This window comes from Crassostrea angulata, chromosome 7 (assembly GCF_025612915.1).
Source record: "Crassostrea angulata isolate pt1a10 chromosome 7, ASM2561291v2, whole genome shotgun sequence".
Taxonomy (NCBI): Eukaryota; Metazoa; Mollusca; class Bivalvia; order Ostreida; family Ostreidae; genus Magallana; species Magallana angulata.
Window position 1 is genome coordinate 17,981,881 of NC_069117.1, and position 12,531 is coordinate 17,994,411.

General features: G+C 34.2%; 1 protein-coding gene across 1 annotated transcript; it reads left to right on the forward strand.

Annotated features, from left to right (window-relative positions):
- The first annotated feature begins 406 nt into the window (after positions 1 to 406).
- Positions 407 to 12,424, forward strand: LOC128192421 (endoplasmic reticulum transmembrane helix translocase-like). Its single transcript, XM_052865070.1, has 25 exons — positions 407 to 693; positions 1,058 to 1,147; positions 1,473 to 1,663; positions 1,944 to 2,172; positions 2,329 to 2,505; positions 2,758 to 2,887; positions 3,136 to 3,318; positions 3,473 to 3,610; positions 3,821 to 3,941; positions 4,250 to 4,401; positions 6,171 to 6,346; positions 6,654 to 6,764; positions 7,284 to 7,409; positions 7,544 to 7,649; positions 7,844 to 7,953; positions 8,522 to 8,614; positions 8,734 to 8,830; positions 9,082 to 9,152; positions 9,682 to 9,819; positions 9,937 to 10,054; positions 10,411 to 10,607; positions 10,817 to 10,959; positions 11,399 to 11,510; positions 11,753 to 11,896; positions 12,048 to 12,424. The coding sequence occupies exons 1-25, from the start codon at positions 436 to 438 to the stop codon at positions 12,153 to 12,155; spliced, it is 3,519 nt and encodes a 1,172-aa protein (XP_052721030.1). The 5' UTR covers positions 407 to 435; the 3' UTR covers positions 12,156 to 12,424.
- The last annotated feature ends 107 nt before the right edge of the window (positions 12,425 to 12,531 follow it).

Below are 12,531 nucleotides of genomic sequence, written 5' to 3' on the forward strand. Positions count from 1 at the left end.
GGTTAACGGGTATGTTAGATGCACATGGCTTTATTATTATCATGGATCTGACAGGCTAAAAAAACCAAGATGATGCATTTCATAATCAATAAATGGCCTTGACATGGAAATAATTAATGACCTTAACATAATAATCAAAAAATGATCTCGATAAAAACAGAAACCCCCAAATTGAAATTGATATTTGACCTTTTTTAAACTTCCCCTCCTCTAATTTTCTCCAATTTATTTACACTATAATAATTGGCTCTGGCACAGAAGTTGAAATTTCAAGAAATGACCCTGACATGGAAATTACTGTGCCGTGACAAAAAGAAAACTAGATATTTACGATATAAAAAATGTCCATTTATTTGCTCGGGTTCGAGAGTTATCTTTTTTTTTCACTTCCAAGCTTCAAATTGACGTCGATTGTTTTCAGATCTCATCATCATCATGGCTGGTCCAGCCTTGAGTGAGGATATTCAAACGATAAGTTTTCATAATCTACGGCCTCTTTACTTACATGGAACAATTGGCCCATTTTGTATATTGTATTTGTTATGGTTCTACTGCTGGACAGTAATTTATGGCGTTGAGAACTATTTTGAAGCCGGCTTGATTGCGCTTGTCGGCATTGCCTTGTTGCAGATTTTAGCGATGCTGTTTTGTGTATGGTCTGTAGATTTACGTTGTTGGATGACATGTTCAAAGGTATTTGAATAAAGATTTTAGAATTTTTAAAAATGTTTGCAGACATAAACTTAGAATGGTTTTACATTTCTTTACGTTTCATACAACAGATGGTAGTCCGAATTTCCTTTGTACTGATATTGCATGAAGTTTAACCTTTGTCAAAACATTCAAGTAAAGAGATAACCCATATCCTAAGAAATATATATGTTTCCTCTTGTAAATTGTTATTTAATATAGCGTATAAGATGAATTGTTATTTAATATAGCGCATAAGATAGCAATTTTTAATAGTGATATTCTTCTTTCTGTTTGCACAGCTTACTTATTGATAAAATGAAACTATTTTTTTTTTGTGCTAACCTTTTTTAAAATGTTTACTTAGGTTAAACATCCAGATGGTGCAGAATGGTTAAAAGTTACACCAACACCAAATAATGGGTCAACTGAGTTTGTCAAACTGCACAGAGAAAAGGTAAATTATGTCTTCCCATACAATACATGATTTAAAATAGACATTGATTTACTTTTAAAAACTTAGTTGTTAATGAGGCTCTCCCAAAGCAATTTTTTCAATGTTTATTTTTCAATGTCATTAATCTTTGTTATTTTTATAACAGAACCCCCCCCCCTCCCCCAGTAAAGATTAAGAATGAAACTACACAATGTTGATATGATGTGATGTTCATATTTAAGATCACAGGAAAATAAAAATTAGATGTAGAGGGATGAATATATAGTAAAGTTTACTGTATGATTAGTTTTCATCTATAAGAGATTAAAAATTTCTACACTTTCAGGGTGATGGAAAACATCCAGATCTATGGTTTGTATATCAAAAGACTCGCTATGTATATGACCGAGAGGAGAAAAAACAGTTTGTTTCTGCCCAGTTTCCAGTGAATTTATCTGTCAATGAATATATGGATTGGAAGGGCTACCAAGAGGAAGAAGAGTTAAAACAAGCAGAGAAGAAATATGGGAAAAACATGTATGATTTACTTTTTGTAAATGAATGAACATGCTTATTAGCTTTATTTGGACAGATTTTTAAGAACACCAATATCAGTTGAATTCAGTTTTCCTTCTACCAATACATCAAGTGTTTGAATCTGTGAAGTACAAATGTCAAATATAAAAAAAAATACAGTTTTTTCTCTCCAAACATTATTGATATTCTTGTGAGAATACTGTATTCTTTGCAAAATTTTATGCTGTAAAAATATTTGAATTTTAAGTGCTAATATTTATTAGGTTTCGTATTTTTTTAGTATGGAGATGGATATTCCACAGTTCATGGAGTTATTTAAAGAAAGAGCTACAGCTCCCTTCTTTGTATTCCAAGTGTTTTGTGTTGGTTTATGGTGTCTAGATGAATACTGGTACTACAGCATTTTCACACTGTTCATGTTGGTGGCATTTGAGGCTACCCTTGTGCAGCAGCAACTGAGAAACATGGCAGAGATTAGAAAAATGGGAAATAAACCTTACTTGATACAGGTAAAGCCTACTGATACAACCTCCCAAGGTCTTGTACAAATTGGATTTTATGTAAAAAGAACACATAAAAATGGGAAATGTTTAAACTAAATGACTTAAAGGGTGTATTGTATGTACATAAACTGATAAAGACAATAATATGGATATTTTCTGTAGGTCTACAGGAATAGAAAATGGAGGCCAATATTCAGCAACGAATTGATTCCAGGTGACTTGGTGTCCATTGGTCGATCTCAGGAGGACAGACTTGTGCCTTGCGACTTGTTGCTGCTCAGAGGCCCGTGTATTGTGGATGAATCTATGTTGACAGGGGAATCAGTGCCTGTTATGAAGGTATGTATCTATTAATCTATCATGAATTCAAAGTCTGTGAATTCTGTTGTTTCAAAGGCAGATCTACATGTACATTGTAAATAAAAGAGGCAATATATTTACAGGTACGTCAAATTGTAGGGTTACCTCCAGAGCAGTCAGTTTCCTCTTGGGAAATTAGAAACCATGTACCATTTCAAACAAAATTTCGTTCATGTAATGTGTTTTGCAAATGTACATGTAATTGTAAAAGATATGCTGTTGACATTGTAGGAGGCACTGGAGAATTTAGACAGTCATCATGTTCTAGATATAGAAACTGATGGAAAACTACATGTGTTGTATGGAGGGACCAAAGTTGTTCAACACACACCACCCAGTAAAACTGGACCCGGAATGAAGAGTAAGCAATCAAACAAAATGTTGAGTTGCATGGGTTTTGAGTACACTTTCAAAACCATTTACCGGTACATTGCTTGGCTTACCATACTTATTTAAATACAGGAATTGATCAGAATATGTGATGATATTTGTATACTAGTACATGCACTGTATATAAGCATGAAAGTGTGATAAACAATTTCATTGAAGAATGCTTGATATTTGAGATCATATACAGTGTTTGTACATGTATTTATTGGGTTATTGTAGCTACAGACAATGGATGTGTGGCGTATGTCTTGAGACATAGCTTTGGAACATCACAAGGCAAGCTGTTGAAGACAATTCTGTTTGGAGTAAAGAGGGTGACAGCCAATAACCTGGAGACCTTTGGTTTTATCCTCTTCCTCCTTGTGTTTGCAGTCACTGCAGCATCTTATGTGTGGATTGAGGGTTTGTACTCGTTGAACACTTATTGTAACCTCTGTCACAGTTTTCTTTCTTCCTGAAGCTTTATGAATGAAAACCCAATATTTTATTATTTAAGCAATTAGTTTCTTTTATGATGAACTTAGTGGGTGCTTAAGTTTGAGTAATTTTGGTGCAGGGACAAAGGACCCCAAGAGGAACCGCTACAAGCTGTTTCTGGAGTGTACACTGATTCTGACCTCAGTGGTACCCCCAGAGCTCCCGATAGAACTCTCCCTGGCTGTCAACACCAGTCTGCTGGCTCTCACCAAACTCTGTAAGTTCACCACTTAATATTGTTTATTGCTAGAATGAACATCAACAAGGAAAAGATAAGAAATGATGCATAAATTTCTTACAATTGGTTAATTTTTTTTTCATTTAATGACTTCTGTACATGTTTTACAGGTTATATCACATGTTTCTGTTCATGCCATTTTTTTATTCAAAGTTCAACAAGCAGAATCTTAACATTTTTGATCTTCAGATGTATACTGCACAGAGCCTTTCAGAATACCATTTGCTGGAAAGGTGGACATTTGCTGCTTTGATAAGACAGGGACACTGACAGCTGATGATTTAGTGGTGGAGGGCATCACAGGGCTCAAGTAAGGGCAGGGGTTACGTTAAAATGTATTTTATGGTTGTGTTTTCTTGTAATTATTAGGTGAAGCAACATGTATTTATCAATGTTTGTTTATTGTAAATGTCGAAATAATATCCATAGAATCTGTGGTATTTAGTTAAAGACTTGTAGTTATCAGTGCATTAACACAATTGTTCATAAAGTGACCAGATACATGTCTGTCAGAAATTTTAAACTTGCAGACTTTCAGACATTAAGAATTTGTCCTTACTGGTATTTAATTTTAGGATTGGGAAATATTTAATCTTGAGTTGAGTGAATGTATTTCAGTGGGAAGCAAATGATAACAGCAGCTGAAGCACCATTAGAAACTGTGCATGTCCTTGCCACATGTCACGCTCTGGTTCATCTGGAGGATGACTTGGTGGGGGATCCCCTAGAGAAGGCGACACTGAAAGCAGTGGAGTGGAACCTCACTAAAGGTAAGAAAGCTGTGTTAGAGCACAGAAAAAAGGCCCTTGTACACCAACTTTCAGGAGGTTCGCGAGAGCCTCATTGTCGGGGATACAGTGGAGCCTCACTTATCCGGACACTTTTGTCCCCAGGCCAAATCGTCCGGATAGGTGAAGCGTCCGGATATCTGAATTGTGATATTTACCTTTAATATTTATGGAAACATAACTCATAAATTAATTATACAATTAAATATTTTATTTTGATAGCCATAAGCACTACAAAAAAAGTTTAGATTTTTTTTAAATTCACAAAACAAAATATTGTTAAAAACATTATTTAAGGTATGTTTTTTCCACAGGAAACTTAGCACTACATTCTTTAATGCAACACATGTACATGTACATAACAATCACTGTATTAAACCGATATTTTAATTACATTCGCATAACAAAGCGAAGAGAAGAAAGTCGGTGTTCCACTTTACGCTGACAAATCTTTTTCTTCAAGCTAGCGGTGATCGTAACTCTCGCTCTCTTGGCCGGTGGTGTTGACATGTTTGAAGCTGCTCAACATTTGATGATTGAAAATGGGTGAAAATCTGTATATATTCCCTTATTGATAATTGTCCAAGCTATTTTTTCATTGACAGAACTTACCCAAGCTAATTTTACGTATCCATCTTTCTATAGAGTTAATTGCACCCAAGCGATTTTTACAAGTAGCGTGAACACTCATCCACGCCATGTTTGGCATAAATTATTATTACACTGTTTATTGAACACACGCTATAAAATTAATGTCGATACCCTGAACATCCCAAGCGGTCTTAATAACTATCGTAAACAGAACTCAAATTATCAAATATTTCATTTCAATTACGTTTTAAAATGAATAGGCGTACGAACGATCTAATCATACTACGATTAATAGAATTTTAATTCAATCAATAGATGACTTTTTTAAACACAAATTAAACAATTTTCATGACATTTTAATCAAACAATAACAGTTCATAAGTTAAATGGCGACAATTAAACATGTCGCATCCATGGTTATCGTAATATCCTCGGGCGAGTACATTGCGTGACACAGGTGACCCCCATTACCGGACGAAGGCATTGTTTAAAACCAACAACCAGTGTCAGATGTTTTTACACCAATTTGCACTTGCGCATAAAAAAACTTTTGTGCCCCCGAACACTTAAATGTGACCGTCCGGTTAAATGAGGTAAAATTTAAAGGAAAACTGTATTATGTGGTAAAATTTGACCGTCCTGATCCGGAACGCGGAATTCCGGATAAACGAGACAAATTATTGTGTAAAAATTCCGTTCCCAATAAAAATCGACCGGTTAGTGAAGCGTCCAGATATCTGGCGTCCGGATATCTGAGGCTCCACTGTATTTCTTGCCGAGAACCAGTCTTTGTTGTATGGTTGTTATAAAGATATACGAGTCTAGATGAGGCTTCATAGCGAACAATAGTTGTTGCTAAATACTTTATTGGAAGTAAATCGCGAAATAAAGTAGCCGCAAATAAAAGTTGGTTTACATTACATAATACTGATGTACAACATATTGAAGTTGTTGTTATTTTGAGTACCCGTTAATTAAGACAATGTTTGATAGAATGTTGGTTTCTAGATGTTTAATAAATACAGCTTTATGTACAAATAAAAATTTTCTGTAAGGAATATTTACCATTTCTGTTTTATGAACAGGAATGAAAAAGGGAAACCTTTAAAAAATAGTGAAATTGAGAGAATATATATCATTATTACTGATTGGTTCTCCAGGAGAGTCGGTTGTTCCCCAGAAGAAGAAGACGCATGGTCTGAAGATTTATCACCGCTTTCATTTTGCAAGTGCTCTAAAGAGAATGTCAGTGATTGCTGGACACACAGCCCCTGGTTCTTTGGAAACGGAATACATAGCCACAGTAAAAGGAGCCCCGGAGACCCTGAAGCCAATGGTAAGGTTCAAAACTTAACACTGGAACCTGTTGTGAGATATAGAATTTAGAAACTGAATTTTAAACAACAGTTAACAGAAAATATGTAAAAAAAAAATCTCTAATTGATTTACCCAGGTATTTCTTGAGATGTATTTTCTTGTACATGAACATGTGCTATTTTAAGGTTTTTAGGTGTATGACATTTTCTTCCAGTTATTGAAAAGAAAAAATAAATGTATTCATAAATATGAAATTCTAAGTATTATGAAACAAGTATTATTGATTGAATTATTCACTATTCCATGCTCTAATATTTTTATTTTAGTTTAAGGAAATGCCTGCTGATTATGATGATGTATACATGGAGATGTCTAGACGAGGAGCAAGAGTTCTTGCCCTTGGATGTAAATCGTTAGGAAGTCTATCCCATCAACAGGTAACCTCAATAATATTCATTGACTGAAATCATCTCTCTCTCCAAATTTTACTAAAATTTTCAATCTATCTCCCCTTGAAAGGATGGTTATTAACTTTATTATAATTGTCAATATTTGAAAATGCATGACTCCCAAATTTGAATGTATAAAAGTATTTAGGGGAATGTCAGATAATATTTTTTGAAAATCATGCAAGAAAGGTTGCACATGTATGGTATACATATTTTCATGTTATATTATTTCAAAGCAATATAATTGAAAATCTGATTCATTTTATATCTTTTAATGATGCATTTTAATTCATGATACTGATATTTTAATAAAATTATTAAAATTACTGACATCAAGGAATATCAAACTTTAAGTATATTTAAATTTCACCTAAAAGTACAGTATGTGTAGTACATTGTATATTGATATAAGTAGTTTTTGAAGTTTATTCATTTTATTGCATCAGACCTTGGGTCATGTACATTTACATATTTGTAAATTCAATTTAAAGTTTGATGTCGCTGTAGGTGAGAGAAATGGCACGTGATGAAGTGGAGAAGGACCTACAGTTCTGTGGCTTTGTCATCATCTCCTGTCCCCTGAAGTCCGACTCCAAGGCTGTCATCAAGGAAATCAGTCAGGCTTCTCACCATGTAAGAAATAATTAATCTAATCAGGTTGCTCTTCTGTGCCTTTTATTTGACTGTTCACTGTTGTTGTCAATGTCTTTAACTTGCTGTAGTTTTAGATTGTTATACAGTTTTCTTTGCACGTTTCTTTTATATAGGTTGTAATGATCACTGGAGACAACCCGCTCACAGCCTGTCATGTGGCCAAGGAACTCAAAATGACCAGGAAAGAAATGTTGATTCTAGAAAAACCCAATTCTTTAGGTATTTGAACCACTTCCATTGTATTGTAGGGTGTGCAGTTCTTTATATTTAAATTACTAAATCCAAACCCAGATCATTCTCAAAACTCATGTTTAATTCTCTCTTTAAATCCCTGTATCCACCTAAAAAATATATATGCACGCTATTGAATCAACAACAACAAAAGTAAATCATTTGTTTGTGATTTTTGACAGATGGCTCCTGGCACTGGCAGTCTATAGATGACAAAATAATTCTCCCTTTGAAACCTGAGACCCTGAGAGCCAAGGTCCTCCCCAAATACGATCTCTGTCTCACAGGGGATGTAAGTATCTGATGGAGAAATGATAAACGACCAGCATTACTGATTAAGGAGTAGCAAAACACTGTTGATACCTAATTAAATGCGAAGAATTAAAATCAGTGTGAAATCGCAAGAAGCCCGTCTTGCAGATTTTAAAATCTTTTTTTATTTTTTGGACAGATGTAAACAATATGAAACTATGATAAAAATTTGGCATTCGTGATTTTATATTCTTGCGATTTGATGCAAAACAGTTGAATCACAGAATTAAGTATTCATGTAAATAAGGTATCTACAGAGTTTTTAATGGAATAATGGATCTTTCAAAGAATTTCAAGTGAGCATGATTTTTTATGACATAAACATGTACTGCCTTTGAGTGCAAATACATGTAAATGACACAAATGATTGTATTGGTATTACGTCTTTAAAAGTCTTCAAATGGTAAAACAATCTTACACACTTTAAGCAATGAGAAAAATGTTAATTTTTTATTAAGATAAATGCTAACATATTTAAATGGTATATTGGTAGTTCTTTTGCGAAATTGACCCTGGATTCATAGTATCTATTTTAAAATTTCTTTTAGGCAATATCCTATCTGCAGACGCAAGATAAGAAATGTATGAAGTCTGTACTCCCTGCTGCCAGAGTGTTTGCTCGTGTGTCACCTAAACAAAAGGTAAACATCTACTGTATATCTGTCCATCATGAAAGAGAAATTAGACAATTTTAATTGTCAGAACTAGTACTAGTATATGAAAAGGCAGAGGCTTAAGCCAATTCTTTCCTGAATTGTAGGAATTTGTGATAATCACCCTGAAGGGTTTGGGATTTACCACATTGATGTGCGGAGATGGAACCAATGATGTAGGAGCGCTGAAACATGCTCATGTTGGTAAGAAATTTTAAATTTAACAAATTTAGAAATGAAAAGGTGGAAAACTTCCTACCGGGTTATTGTTTTACAATACATTGGTCAATTGGATGACTAATGTTCTTGTATTGACTTTTAAATGAAAGTATCATAATTTGCCATTCATATTTCTATGCATGAAATCAAGATACAGTTATAACATAGCTGTTTCATGAGATTCCAAGGACTTTACTGTACTCATGTTTACTAAGACATTATGAATTACTCTATAGGTGTTGCTTTGCTTGCTAATGCACCAGAGAGGCCAATTGAGAGGAGGAGAAAGAGGGAGAAGCAAGATGAGGTACATGTACATTTTATCTGTGAACTGCATTGCAACTTTTTTTGTGTGCAAGATATATTTGCGAGACTCATGAGCGTCTTGTTGTCACGAATTATTCGTGCTGCAAATCTTTCTTTCTGTTTCGGTGTAAAGACAACTCAAGTGTGAATAAGGCCTGATCATAAAAATATGTCAATGTGAACCAGTTTCTCACTGTTAAATCAAGAAATAAAGTTGTCGGAATAAAACTTGGTTTACAGTTATTGACAAGTTGAATTTATGAATTACTGTGGTTTCATCAATATTCATTGAATACCAATTTTCGTGGATTTCGTTGTTTAATTGATCCACGAAACTAAATGTTCATCGAAGTGCAATTTCTATTAACATTTTGTATTGATAGGGTCATTGGCCACGAATTTACCTATCCTTGAAACTGATTTTCACTTCATCCACGAAAATTGATACCCTTGAATATTAATGAAACCACAGTACAATCTTTTTAATATCATTCATTTTAAATTTTGGAAATGTTTAACAATTTTTTCAGGGAACTTCAGTGGATGGTGAAGCATCTGGTCCCAGTGACAGAGGAATGCCCCCTGGTATGAAAACTACTGGTAAATTATCGGGACGTGCTGCTAAAGCAAGAGCAGTGGCAAGAGGAGACAACTTAGCTCCGGCACAGGTAGAACACCTTCATATTTGAATTATGTAAATGCAGTGTACATCAAATTATGAATCATAGACATCATCATTCTAAGTCAGAGTCATAAAGTTTGACAAACAATGCTTGGTTTTACAGAAAAAGTTAGCCAATATGATGAGGGAAATAGAAGAAGAGGAGAAGGCCCAGATTGTGAAGCTTGGAGATGCCAGCATAGCCTCTCCCTTCACCTCCAAGCTTTCCACTACCATGTGTGGTAAGAGTTCACAGCTTGGAGAGTTCTTATACTCTTTCCTGAATTCTTGCAATATTCTTTTTATGATTTGATTGGAGATTTCTCTGATAGCATTTCATAGATCAAGCCATCAATTGACAAGTACATGTACCGGTATATTAAGCTTTGTCCATATTGGCCAAAATACCCTACATTTGAATTTTCATCTCAGCTTAAGATTCACATTCTTACTTGTTATGCAAAAAAACAATATTTTTGCTCTGTCAGTTTATTGACAGAGTAATTTTCACAGTACATGTATTATCTATAAATACAGGTACTGTATATACCGGGTACTGTGTACGAATTTAAAACAGGAATTGTTTTCCTACTTGCAGTGTGCCATATAATCAAGCAGGGTAGATGTACCTTGGTGACCACCCTACAGATGTTCAAGATCCTGGCGCTGAACGCCCTGATCCTAGCGTATAGTCAGAGCGTCTTGTACCTGGACGGCATCAAGTTCAGTGACAGTCAGGCCACCATGCAGGGTCTGCTGCTGGCCGGCTGTTTCCTCTTCATATCTAGGTCAAAGGTAATCATTGGTTCCATTATGGTTTAACATGTATATTTTTTACCCTGAAAGATTTTAATTATGGCTTGTTTATATAGAAAATGAAGGTGAATTCCATGTTAATTCTTTGTGATACTCGGTAACTTTAATACAAATTTGAAAATATATTTTTTTTTAATTTGAAGTGTGTTTGAATTGTGATATAAAAGATATACTTGGTATTTTTACAGCCTTTGAAAACCTTGTCCAAGGCGAGACCTCTACCCAACATCTTTAACATATACACATTATTGACAGTGTCTCTACAATTCACTGTCCACTTCTGTTGTCTAGTCTATTTAGTGCAGGGTGCCAAGGCCATTACTCCTCCTAGGTATGCAATTGATATAATAATTTTAAATCTAAGTTGAAACAAAAGGTTTACATTAAATTTGATCTTGCTTTGTTCATGTACATTTAATTTACAAGCACAGAACTTGTACGGTAATTTTAATTTTCAAATGAATAGCATAAGTTTTCTTGCTGTTTCAAATTTATGTTTGAGCAGCAGCCTTTTTGCTTTGATATTAGAATTGCTGATTTGCTTTATTTTCCAATATAACAGTGATAAACTAGTTAACAGTGACTTATTTTTGTGACAGCCTGTGGAGACAATCTTGAACAAAAGTAAATCAAAAAAATATGCACCAAGAATTGTCTTCACTTGCAGTTCTTTTGAACCTAATGAAATATTATTGCTGATGAATAAACGTTGGTCCAATTTATACTCTGAACTTGTGTTTAATCATAGTTTTCATTTTATTAACTTGTAGGGAGGACGAATTTGTAGATTTAGAGGCAAAATTTTCCCCAAATATACTAAACACAACTGTGTACATTATTTCAATGGCTCTTCAAGTTTCCACTTTTGCTGTGAACTACAAGGTAAGTTAATCATATTTTAAGCCATACAAATACTTGTATTCACTCTTTATTGAATATTGCATGGAATTGACCTTTTCAAAAGTAGAAAGTAAAAGTATATTAAATAAATAGAAATGTTTTGTTATCCAGTTGCTAGTTCCATGCATATATTGTCACTGTTGGTTTATAAATCATTCATTTCAACAATTGAGATGATTGGTTAAGATAAAAAGTGTATTAAAATAATATTTTTTTTTGTAAAGGGTGAGCCATTCATGGAGAGTTTGTTCAATAACAAACCTCTGCTGTATAGTCTCGCTTTCTCCTGTACTGCTATCACGGCACTAGCTAGTGGAGTAGTCCCAGATATAGCAGATCAATTCGAAATAGTTCCATTACCAACAGAGGTAAGACCAGTTAGACAGATTCTGTTTTCTACTTTTTTCATTAAAAAAGACTGTTCTCAACCATTGATAATATCAATTTAATTCTAACAATTCTAGGATTTAGTTCAGTGAAGAAAACTTTAAAGCTGAAAATTTTGTTTTATTTTTCCAGTTCCGTAATACAGTGCTACAGATTCTAGCAGCAGATATAGGTGGATCATTCATCATTGACAGAGTGTGTTCTTACTTATTTGGGCGAGGAAGTTTACGACGTGTATAATGTTATTTATTGAATTACAATTAAATGTCGGATGTTGTTAATGGGTGAAAATAGGGCGTCATGTTCTCTTTTAATTTAGTCCATCATTCCAATGTATTACACACTACATGGTTAAGCAGACTAATGTCACCTCACCTTCATTCAAATAGTTATTGGAGCCCTTTTGTTGCAATTTTCTTGATATTTTAGATATTATGCAGTGTATGATTGTTAAGGATACAGATCGAATGTATGGTGATTGTTGTAGACAAAGTAAAAATGAAGACGTATCAACTGTGTTGATTGTTATTTGGAAGAGACAAACCCTGTGGAATCATTAGATTTCGTGGTGGCTCAATTTTCGTGGAATTCGTGTGTACCTCTTATCCACGAATTA